At 47.6% G+C, this 12769-nt stretch overlaps 1 protein-coding gene across 1 annotated transcript in view; it reads right to left on the bottom strand.

Moving 5' to 3' along the window:
* The window catches only part of LOC103756895 (phosphofurin acidic cluster sorting protein 1-like), a 59911-nt gene extending 51941 nt beyond the window's left edge, over positions 1-7970 (bottom strand). Inside the window, 2 exon segments of the mRNA XM_029964865.1 lie at positions 7880-7916; positions 7919-7970. Of these exon segments, the coding sequence (XP_029820725.1) occupies positions 7880-7916; positions 7919-7970 (89 nt within the window).
* Between the last annotated feature and the right edge of the window lie 4799 nt (positions 7971-12769).

Here is a 12769-nt window from a genome sequence, read left to right as displayed (position 1 = left end):
ATCAGCAACAGTATGGCTAATGTCACAGAACTTTCTTCACAAATGTAACAGACTGAAATTTTCGTCTCCATGTGCAGCAGAATTGCTGCACCAGCTGTCCTCAGCTCCAAGCCTGCTTTAACAAAAGATGCTGCAGTGCCAGTTTCCCTGAGAGCAGCAGTCAATGGCTGCAAGGTGCAAATGCACCACACCTCCACGGAGCCACAGCACTAGCAGTCTGCCACGATACCTGTTGCTAAACAGCTCACTCACTGTGTCTCCAGGCTACAGTAAAATGTGTTAATGAATTAACCACCACAAAAGTGATTACAAAAACACCACTTGCAGCCTTGTCTGCAGAAAGGAAAGCACAAGTGCTTAAGGCACAGTGACAAGTACCTTTGAACCAAGTGTGAAAGTGCTAATGGGGATGCAGGACAGGCTACATTCTCACACTCATCACCTGGCAGAGTTTACTGGGTTACACCTCTAAGTCTGCTGGAGATGTGCCAATGTAGCCAAGCTGGGAAAGGCTGGTCAAGCTGGGAAATGAGGTTAAAGGTAGGTCACTGATACACACTAACTTCTTCCATTGTCCAGACTGTCCTGGTAAAGATCTCCACACACACTGACAAAAAGCAAACATGTGCCACACAGCAGCTTTGGTAAAGCACCGTCTAACAATTTTCCTACTAATGATGAACGCAGAGTTTATGTTTCATTACAGCTTGCTACTTCTGAAGTAGTATGGACACAGGACTCTGTCATCCCATCTACTTCCTCTGCTGTTATCTTAAGCTGGCAAGCACCTAGATCTGAATCCCTGCAGGCTCAAGAACATGGTACCATGGTATGTTACATCTGGGAAGAGAGTACAGAGGAGGGACTGAAGTGACACAATAACAGTGATACAGCCCCATGAAAGAGACAGTGTCAGACCAGCATAGGCATCCATTTTTGAGGCTTCTTCATAAATGTAAGAAAAACATTTAAAAAACCCCCAACACAACAGTTTAATTCTAAAGAGTTGCACAATTACGACTCTTCACTCAAAAGAATGACTCTAACCAAAGCTGGCAAATTTGTGCATAGGCTTTTCATCCACTTGCAATGTAAGCTGTACAGTGCCTGTACAATGCAGTTCTCTGCTCAGATCCTTGTGGGTGGAACGGGATCCCGAAACAAGGGTGACTTGTCCACACTTCCACAAATCAGTATGGCAACAGATAAAATTACCTCCAAATACGTATGAACATTTCAGCAATACACAGATGAGATGAACACTGTGTAAATGCACAGTAATGGGAATGTTGTCCTTTTGTCTGACTGGAGATTAGGGAGCACAATAGGCAGGAAAAAAGAGCTTGAAATGTCAAGGGACTTGACAAACTTCAAGGAAAAATTTAATAAATTATTCATACACACAGCATGCTGTGAAATCCAAATGGGACATCCAGAATCTGTTTCTGACAAAGGAGCACACAAGAAAGGAAGGAATACTTGGAACAAGCAGCCTTGAGGATAAGGTATGAGAAGACTGAAAGAAATGTCAACTTATGCAACTGTATTTCAGGGGTGCACATACAAGACAGTTCAGAAAGTCTAAAAGAAGAAAAAAGCTGACATTCATTAACAGTGAGAAAAATCTAAAAGCCATTAAAAACAAGCCAAGTGCTTCAGAAATATAGTTCATCTGAAAAATAAAAACTATAAAAGAACAAGATGTGGTCACTACAGCTTCACAAGGAATAGTCTCTGAATTTTGAGAAAAAAAGCAGACTACTTTGAAAAGAGAAAAATTAAGATTCAGAATGAAAAATTGCTCATTTACAGGTATGCAAGTCAAGACAGAAGCATGGAAAAAACCATGAGAACAGTGCCAAAAATATCCACAGGCATGTGCAGGACTTTTGAGGTAAAGGAACAATGAGAAAAAAGTGAATGTATTGATCAGGCAGAAAATAAACACGCTACTAGAAGACAGCTGAAAGAACATGGGAGAAAATGCTAAACAAATACAAAAAATAGAATATAAAAATAAATATATATATAATGTAAATATATATATAAATATATAAATAATCTAAACAACACATTTAAATAATACGGATTCAGAGACACTACTTGAACTGTTACTGAAAAATGAGACAGCAGAAGAATCAATGAGAGGCATTGAACAGGCTCTTCTCCCTTGGTAGAGAAAAGGTATTAAAGAACAGGAAAAGAGTAGCAGAACCCTTTTCCAGGGAGTTACTCTTACTCTAGCCCTGTTACCATTGCAACAGTACAACACCTAATTGTTAGTGGTTTTCAGTTTTGGAAAGTGGAACTAAAGACATGAGTCCTGCTATCATCCCGAACCGTCTATACCGATGAGAATTTAGTTATCATATATGCAGAAAAACAGTTGAAATGCATAGCTGGGCATGGAACCTGGACATTTTTTGTCCAGGAGATGGTCCCATATGCACTGGCTTCGGATCTCATCCTACTTAAGATATGCTTGCTCTGAAGAATAAGAAACACAATAAGAAGGATCTACAGTGGAAGTTTAAAAACCAGCATGAGTAGGAAAATAAGGAGAACCTAGAAAAACTAGAATAGCAGCCAAAGGACAATAGGAGTTCTTATTTACTAAACAGAATCACTCACTGAGTTAGACCACTTGATACAGGGCAACAGAAAGAGCATGAGAGATGGCAGTGGACAGCATTATAAAGAAGCGAGCATTGCAACAGGCCAGCAGAAAATGCCAGTGTAATTTTGGGCTGTGTGCACAGAGGCTGAATCACACTGCAGAGCAGGGAGTGGTCTCTGTAACCACACGCAATATTTCAGGTGCTTGGACACATTGCATCTCTCCTCCCAGTCCACTGCAATGAGTATATTGAAGTATCCAAACAAAGCCTCATTTATCTAAGAGACTTCTAACTACAAAAGCAGTATCACTTAAGCTGTCTGCTTCACTGAAGGCAGACACGGGTTCCTGCTACCACATCCCACACAGAGGAGTAAGACACTCTCACTTCTTGTTTCCCAAAACAGTATTCACCAGCTTTGATGTAGTTAAAAAAAAAACCAAAACAATCCAAAACAGAAGCACAGCTTCCCCATAAGCTGGGATGCTGAAAGCACAGATAATAACAAAAGGTGTTTGGGAAATAACCTTGTCCATATGCTCATCTGGCATGCTATAAAGTGCAGTATGTTTCTTACCTCTGGCTCTCTTTTGGAAATAACTTCTGAAGTTGACTGGAGACATACTTTCAATCCAGAATCATTCCACCTTGCAAACAATTACACAAAAGCATTGGCACAGATTTCATCAAAGAACAGATCTGCTACAGGAACCCTGTAGGCTACTGGTGCTCAGCAATTTATTCTTTTGACAGAATAAAGGTCAGGGAATCTCAATCCCAGAGGAGGGTGCACTATACATCCTACATGGCTGCCAGTAATCAGTCACAAGTAACTGAGTATGCCAGAGGAAGCGGAATGCAGTCATGGTGTACTAGCACAATAAAAACAATGCAAGATTTTTGATAAGCCATCAGACAACTGATGTAACACAGCCTACCTAATGAATGAAACACTGGAAAGCAAGGCTAGGAGGCAGCATGACAGGTACTTCAAATAAAATTAAGCCCTCAGGGAAGCCACTACTGAAAGGAGCACATCCCCCATCAATCATACTCGCAGCGGACATTTGTCCGGAGTTCTACTAATGAGCAGAAAGGAGTAACAGACAGCCACTCAATTATTGTATGCTCAGAAGGGAAACATAACACTGCCAGAGAAGAAATCCCAAACGTGCTCTGCTGCCACAGAGAGCGACAGATAGCGGACAACACATCAGACTTATTATGGTTGCAGGCCTGTAAGCCAAGCCCACAATATTAAGAATAATAAGCAATCTGATGGCTGTTTAGGACATTTTGTTTTCTACATAGGACTAGAAGGAAATCATAATTCAAACATGGCAAATATCACCAGTTATAAGAGATTGTTTCCTTACAAGAAACTGTGGCCTCTCCCAAGCACTCCGGGTCTGAAGCTACTCTGGTTTGTCACGGCATCATAGTATTTTTTGAAGGAACAATCTGGAATCATTTAACTTTCCCAGAGGTGCAACTCTGTAGCTTATCCAAACAGAACAGATTTTGCTGAGGTTGGAAGTTTACAATGAAAATGTCTGATTTACCCAGGAAACCACTCAAGAACATCTCAGGAAGATAAATATATGTTATTCCAGCTGGAGTAAGTGTTTCTTAAAGGGACACCCAGTTTAGAGGCTCTTCATCACCAAACCAGCTTCACAAAAGGAAACTCTTACGGGTTATAGAAAAGACAGGCAATACTCTCTGCTGAGAGTAAACAGACCCCTGAGCCCACAGCAGCCCCTCTGTGAGGCTGCAAGATGCAGCCTCAGGTAGCTGTGCCAGAGAAGAGCACGTTCCTCCAGGCTTTATGGCAGGTACTGTCACTGCAAGGATTTCTGGACCTCAGGCAAAGGAAACCATGCAACCATCTGCACAAATGAAGTCTTAACCTACTCTCCGTGAGTTGTCAGGGTAATGGACACTGCCCAAACAGGATAATAGGGTTGCAGAGACAAGAACATTGACCTCATGGCACTTTAAAAGATCACCCTAGCTGGCACTTTTGGGATATTTCCAGTAGTACTTGCCACAACTGCTCTCATTTCAAGAAAACTATTAGGCTATAACTTTCCAAAACACAAGTTTGCCAAGTTTTAATGATAGGGAATTCAGAGCATCTTCTGAAATTTAATATCCTGAAGGTACACATACAATGTCTCACAACGTGAGCCCAAACCACATGCATTTCCCTCAGTCGATGCTTTTCTAACTATCATAAGCAGGAGACACTGTGTTCAAGCACAACGTGTGGGTGGCAGCAAGACTTGGAATGTTTGTTTGCTCATGCATTGTACTGAGATATGAGGTACTGTGGATGAAACGGAGTGTATTTGAATCCTTGCAACGCCATTCATAGCATAATCTGTACAGGTACAATCTGCCTGAGCTCAAAATACAGTAGCCAAAATACAACTCTTATCTCTCACCTCTCACTAGAAATATGGCTACTTATCACTGAAACAACATCCACATAACACTGAACACAACAGCTGTGTCATGGAAGAAGTGAACACAATCACACAATCTTATCTTGTTTCCTAATTAAGAACTTACATTTATGGATGCTCAGATGTTAAAAAAAAAAAAAAAAGAGCAGTCCATTATAAGAGGTTGAAAATACCACTGTGGAACTAACAAGATCTCAAGCATGTTGGCTTAAATCTTTTCACACATTTTTTCAAAACATACTGCCTGATCAACACACAAAACAACGAAAACACAGTTAAGACATTACCTTGATGCAGATGGACATTTTACTTTGGCAAACCTCTAGTTCATTTCTTGCAGTCTTCTTTCAGTGAAAACTTGCTACTACCTTAATACCCTTTATTTTATAGTATTTATTTGCAAGGCATCACAATAAAGACACTCCCACCTCAAAACACCACTATGAAGACTTCTGCTAAGAAGTGAGTGGAAGTTAAGGCTAATTGATTGACTCTTTTAACCAAAGCATGCTTCACACCCTGCAGCATGAACTAATCAGGCTTGCTTTCCTCAAAAGGCATTGTGATGGGAAGCCAATAATCCCTACCCCAATGGGCAGCCTAACTGAAGATACAAAGTGCATTTTGTTTGGTTACCAGGTGTTTACTTCCTTCTGCCTCTGCCCAGAAAATTCAGCTCTGCCTCCCCTGAAAACCACTTGAGCCAAAGGCATCTGGATCTAGGCTATGCTCAGTCAGTTCATAGGAAGGTCATTAATAGGTCACAGATCTCTCTCAACTTGGGTCTGAAATGAGAAAGACCCTGCAGAAGGGATGATACTTTCATTCTCCAGGCCATTTGCAAAAATAAATGTGGACTTAGTTCAGGGGCATATTCCTGATTCAGCAGGAAAAAACTTCCATTATGGCCAACAGTTGATCTTAGAAAGCCAAGACATCAAACATCTTACAGTGATACTACTGGACTGTTCCATGCACTGGGGCTTTTACTTCACAGTGCCTGTTTTTACTGGCCCAGACTGTCTCTGGCATCCTGAAGGCCTGGACACAATCTCTGAACTGTCCTGCATTAACAGCCAAGCACAGAGCAACCCCACAAAAATTAATCCAGCCTAGTCTCACTCCTGCAACAGCCAGAGCTGCATCTGCAGAAAATGAAACACCTATGAAGGAGCACAGGGACAGCCAAGACTGAGTTCAGAATAGAGAGTTCAGAAAAAGAAGCCATGTTCTATAGCATTAAAACCACTGGAAAGTTCTCCTTTCCCCAGATATGCATAAGGATGTAAAAATTGAGACTACCCATGGACAAGAAACAGAGAAGCAACAAGGGAGAAGCATGATTGCCCTTGAATGGATGTTATTTTGCCACCACTACCCCCCCCAAAGCACAGTAAGACCAGAGACCACTTGTGCTGGACACTGAGACAGTAAAGCAGAGTTTCTGCCTTGAAAAAACTAATGTCAAGACTAAAACATTATACAAGCACATCAGTAGAGAAAGAACACAGACAAACAATAAGTAAGCACAGTGCACAGACACACCATTAACCCAGCTCAGGTTTGGGGCTTGACCTCCCTTTAGTTTCAGTGACCACAAATACCTGCCTGACAGGTGCCCATCTGTGACCCATTCACTAAGGAAAGCTTGGGCTAGCTGAAGACTGGAAAACACAGAAGCACCAGTCCCACACTGGTCACTGTGGACTGTGACCACAGGCAGAACTTCTCCAGACCTGCTGACTCTACAGACATGGCAGCACAACATGTTAGAGCCATGGTCTCTGAAGGAAGAATCAGCATCGGCTTCTTCCTATCTTAGCAAATGTTGCATTTGAAGATATTCCAGAGACTAAATTTCAGATTAATTTAACAGAAGTTTCCTGTAAGCTGCTGTGTTAGATGGCTGCCCCTCTAGCTATCAGCACACAAAGAAGCTCATGCATTAGAACAAGCACCTACACAATGCTAATGGAAACTGTCCTCATGAAAAGATACAGGATTCACTGGCCAAAAACCAGTTCTTCAAACAACTTTCAGATGGATTACACACCACTTCTTCTTACCCACTGATTTCCTGAATCTGCCCCATAGCTCTCATGAGAAGACCTTCTTATCAGTATTTGATGAGTGAGCCAAAAGACACCCAGTTTGTTAACACATCAGGCACCTCCTGGCTCCAAGAGAGGTGTTTACAGGCACATCTAGCCTGGACTATACCCTTAACCACAGAGTCAGCGACGACATCTACACCACTCAGCTTGTCTCCCAGCTCTGCCAGAGATACAACTCTGAGTTCAGCTGGCAGCACAATGAATCCTTCTTGCTGTTCCCTGTGGTCTGGAGTGCAGGTGACACACTCCCACAGGCTCAGGGATGCCTTGTGGCCACTGCCCGGCTTCAGGGATCCGGCTGTAAGGCCAACCCGTTCACTTAGGAGGCAAAGAGGCAGCTTCCCAAAGCAGCACGGCCACGATGACACGCCCCGTTCTGGGATCCGTGGCCATCGCGGCACAGTCGCCAGAGGCTGCAACATGGAGGCAACGCAGCCGCGGTCCGGTGGTGTCCCACCCTGCCCCGCGGTCCCCGGGGCTGCTCCCGCGGGAAGCACGGCGCGGGCACGGCGGCCGGGGCTCGCCGCGCATCAGTCCGTTGCCGGGGCCGGCCCTCCCCGCCACCGAGGGGGCGCGGCCCGCGGGGGCAGGGATGCTGCAGGGCCACCTCCCCGCCGGCCCCGGCCGTGCCCGGGCTCACCGCAGCCCCCGCGGCTGGGAGGGGCCGGGGTTGCTCAACCTGGGCACGCAGCTCGGCGCCGAGCGGTCGATCTCCCCGTGGCGAAGAGATTCATGGGCACCGGCACCGGCCCGGGGCCAGCTACCGCCATCGGCGGCCGCCGCCCCGCGGCCACCGCCGGAGGCCCCGCGGCGGGGCCCGACCGAGCGCGCCGCCCGCGCAGCCGCCGCCGCCATCGCCGCCATCCCGCCGCCGCCGCCGCCGCCGCCGCGCCGCTGGCGCTGGGGGGCGGCGCGAGCCCCTCGCCTCAGCGCCGGGCTCCGCCCCGGCGCGCCGAGGCGCGCGCGCCCGCCCGCTCGTCGCGGACCGTGGCCAATCAGAGCGCAAACGGGGGCTCGGGCACGGTCCAACCGGAGCGGGGAGAAAGGGCGGGGACCGAGGCCGGTGTGCGAGCGGCCAATCGGAGCCTCCGGGGAGGGAGGCGGGCACGGAGCGGCCAGTACCCAATCGGAGAGGCCGGTGGGCGGGGCTAGCCAATGGAGCGGCGCCGCGGCCCGGAGGGGCGGGGGAGAGCGCGGCGTCGCTCCCTCTAAAATACGCCGGCCCCGCCCCGAGAGAGCGCGCGCAGGGGCGCGGCCGGGCGCGCGCGCTCCGTGATCCCCTCGGCCGTACACGAGCTGCTGTGCCGGGGGCGGGGGCAGAGACGTCCCGCTGGAGATCCCCAGGGCGATGGCGAGCCCGTGGGCCGCCACGGGGAAGGAGTACCCTCCGCGGGGTAAGCAGCCAGAGGGAGGGCCTGAGGAGGAACAGGGCAGATAGACCCGCAGGCATGGTGGGTTGAAGCTGAAAGGAAACCGAGAGCTACAACTGATTGTTTCCTCGAAACCCCGGGAACTCTAAGGGAACCGGCTGCAGGGAGAGACAGAGAAATCCACTTCAATCACAATGAACATCTCTCCAGGGGAAACGCAGCTAAAGGAGGAACCTAAGTGGCGGCTGGTGATGAGCAAAGGCCATTTGTGCTTTGGGGACCATGCCCAGAGCTTCAACAACTCTGAGAAAGCATCACAGATTGTAGAGCATGGCACAGCTGCAGGGCAGAGCATCCTTAGGGCCAGCACGGTTTGCAGGGACAGAGCTGGGGGCAAGCCTGTGGTACAGCAGCTGGGCAAGTGCATTGCTGTGGTTCTGTTCTGGCAGAAAGCATGAAGGTTGCCCTCCTGGACCTCACCTCTAGCAGGGCCTCAGAAGACGATCTGTCTGAAATGGCTCTGCCTCTCAAAAAAATTGGAAAGGAACATCAGAAAGTCAGAGAAATCGGAAATCATCAGAGGAGGGTGGTGCTGTTTGAGGGCTGATAGGAGGCAGAGATGAACCAAGAGCTGCAGTGCTCCTCATTGAAAACTATCTGAAAGAAATGGCCAAGTCAATAATGTTCAAAACAAAATAAAGAGAAGCCAGCAATTTCTGCAGGGATCTATGCTGCTCAATTCACCTAGTAGTGACAAAGTTTTCCGTGGATGCAGTTATTCCTGGCAGACTGTAAAATGTGGCTCATGCCAGTGGAGGAATTAGAATTTGAGAAGTGACAGCAGCACAAACTTGCAAAGCAGCCTAAGGCATCCATGGTTTCTACTGTGAATCTTGAGTACAGCACTGATGTTTTCAAAATGTTCTCAGTAAACATTTCAGGGGCACTTCCCTGAATACTGATGTCTACTTCTTGCTCCCTGCCCACCTTCCTAGCCCATTTCTGCATTTGATGAATGGCACAGATCCCAGCAGTTGCTCAGACCTCCTGACTTGCTCACAGAACAGCTTGATTGCTGCTTTGGTGCATTTTCTTTCCTTTAAGCAAGTCATTAATGTACAAGAGGACCTTTTGCTTTCATCCTTGGCAGCCGTGGTTCTCTAAGAACATTTGCTAAGAGATCTTAGCAGAGGCCTTTGTGGAAGTCCAACTGGATCAAGGATGAGCTGCATTTTCATAGCATTCTGCCAATGAATATGAGAACCTTGTTTTTGCAGCAGGAGAGTCACACGATGGTCATGGCCTTATCTCAGCATTTTCACCCATCTAGTTTGACCTCAGCTGGCTCAAATGGGTATCACCATGGCCTTTCCCCAAAAGCAGCTGACTACTCCAGAGAACCCTCCTAGATCTGTGGGCTCGAAAACCCATTGCAGTCCCCAGCTGTTTGCTTTAGTCCGTTTTCTTTTCAGTCTGAGTCACCATTCCTGACTATTTGTGTGGTACTTTAATAACATTGAGTGCTCCAGGTTCTCAGGGATGCACTCTGTCATAGGTTTACTTGTTCTAAAAGACCAAGCAGGGAATTTTTCTTTCTCCTGCATCATTGTGAAAGAAAGATGTTGAACGGGGGAGGGTGGTTTGGCTAGAGTGATTCACACACACAAAAGAACTGGCCGACAGCCCACATTCCAGGCTGATAGCCCTCAGAAGACTGGGGAGGGGGAGGTGATGAGGTTTTTTTTCTCCTCTGAAACGGCAGGTCACTAGACTTTTGCCCTGACTCAGGGAGAGTGTGTGTGTGGAGGCATTCCAGGGTTCGTTTTGTTTTTCAGCGGGGTCATCTGGCTGCTTCTGGCCCCGGTTCACCTCCGTTCTCCTGCGCCCTGTTCTGCCCCCAGCCCGGACTTGTTCAGATTTCATCGGAGAGGCTTGGCCCTTCTGCGAAAGAACCTTTGGGGGAGTCCCGGCCGGAGCCAGCCGCCGACAGCGTGAGTCTGTGGGAAAAGCCCCTTTTTTTCCCCCTCTTCCCCTTCCCCTTCTGGGTTTGGGGAATCTCCATTTCGGCTCCTCCCGCGCTCCGGGGCCCTCACGCGGCGACCGCCAGAGCCCAACAGCGCCCCCTGCCGGCCAGCAGAGAGCAACTGCAGGCTCTGCTCCTCCAGCGATCCAACAGCGCCCCCTGCCGGCCCTGGCTAGAATTGCGCCAAAAGGCGGAAAGTGCCGAACTGGGTTTTTTTGGAGGGGACTTTGGGTACAGGATTAGTGTTCAGTTGGTTTTGTGTTCTTTTGTTGTTCTGCCAATACGCATATATCCTTTAATAATGTGCTGTTATCTTTTCTTTCTCCATACTTCCTCAATTGCAGCCTCTTAATTTCAGATTTACAGTTGCTTAGAGGGAAGAGCTTGGTCTTCCTCATAACTCATCTTCCTTAGCAAAACACTTCAGTCTCATTAAACTGAGACACACTCTCACTTCCAGGAGACCAGAGGCACCTCTCTGCTCAGCCCAGGGCAGCCTGCTGAAGTGATGGCCCTTGAACACAGCCTTCCAGGCAACTCCCAAGGGCTGGCAGTCCTGCTGCTCCCCTTGGCCACTTTTCCCCTGCCTTCCCGAAGGATGCCCATCGTTTCCAGCCACCTCTGCTCTGCCCTGTGGCTGTGCCACACTTTACAATCTGTGACACTTTTTCAGAGCTGTTGAAGCTCTGAGCATAGTCCCCAGGTCACAAATGGCCTTTGCCCATTGCAGTAACCACTTGCAATTTCAGGCTGATGAGATTCCTCCTTTGGCTGCATTTCCCTTGGAGGGATGTTCAGCGGGATTCAGATGGATTTCTCTATCTCTCTCCCTGCAGCCTGTTCCCTTTATTTCTTGCCTTAGTGCAGCTTACTTGTTTATTTTGGCCTTCTGGCTTTTCTACAGATGAATTTATGCATTTGTTCTCAGGCTGTTTCAATTTGCCTTGTTTGTCTGGGGGCTTGGCTACACAGCGCACTCTTCATTTTTTCCTGCCTTCATGTTATATTGGCTTTGTGCCTACAGCATGAGCTACCCACAACTGTGCTCTTCCACACATGGTAGCTTTTCCCTGCCTTTGGGGTCAGAATTTTCATGTGTTTGTCATACTAGAACCTGGTTATCTTTCAGCTTAAACAGAGATCAGTAGAGTTGCCATCACATTCAACTGTGTCCCCATCTCCTCTTACACTGAGACCTTTCTGCGTGCCAACCACCAGCTGTTTGCTTCATTGTGGATGTGATCCTTGAGCACATCAGGGAAAGTACACAAGGAACCCTTGTTCTTTAACATCCAGGTAACCAGCTTGAAATCTGCCTCCAGAAAAGCCCTTTTACTTGTTTTTTTATGTGTCACTGCTATCCAAATGGACTATGCCCATGAGCATGCCCAGCACTTCAACACTGTTTAGAGATATCATAGCAGACAGTACCTTTGCTCTGGGCAGACAAGGTGCCACAATGTGCCTCTATGTGTTGGTCAAGCCTTTAGAGGACACCCGATCCCTTCAGGCCATCATTTTTCTCAACTACACTGTTTCTGGAAGAGCCACACGTTGTCTTTGCCCCTGAACAAGGTTGAGGTGCAGCAAGACACAGCAGCTGCTCTGGAGTAGAGCATTTCTGTTCAGTACAGACATTGCTGTCAAGCTGTCATGGTTTTAGCTATAATAGCACCTTTTGTGTTCAAAGCCACGTTTTCTCCCTCATCGCCACAACCTGCAGGCACCTTCTGCCAGCAGCCCCAGCCCAGCCCAGAGCAGTGGGAAAGTTGCGCCGTTCTCAGGCACCAGGCCCAGTGCAGGCTCGTTCTGCTGTGTCCTGGGCAATTTGGGGCTGAGAGGGGCTCATCCTGTGCTGCTGGGGGTGCTACGGTGTCTCAGTTTAATGAGACTGAAGTGTTTTGCTAAGGAAGATGAGTTATGAGGAAGACCAAGCTCTTCCCTCTAAGCAACTGTAAATCTGAAATTAAGAGGCTGCAATTGAGGAAGTATGGAGAAAGAAAAGATAACAGCACATTATTAAAGGATATATGCGTATTGGCAGAACAACAAAAGAACACAAAACCAACTGAACACTAATCCTGTACCCAAAGTCCCCTCCAAAAAAACCCAGTTCGGCACTTTCCGCCTTTTGGCGCAATTCTAGCCAGGGCCGGCAGGGGGCGCTGTTGGGTCA

The sequence above is a fragment of the Manacus vitellinus genome, unplaced genomic scaffold, assembly GCF_001715985.3.
Source record: "Manacus vitellinus isolate BGI_N305 unplaced genomic scaffold, ASM171598v3 scaffold_81_pilon, whole genome shotgun sequence".
In the NCBI taxonomy this organism is placed as follows: domain Eukaryota; kingdom Metazoa; phylum Chordata; class Aves; order Passeriformes; family Pipridae; genus Manacus; species Manacus vitellinus.
The sequence above is the reverse complement of the archived record's forward strand: the minus strand, read 5'-3'. Positions and strand labels throughout refer to the sequence as shown.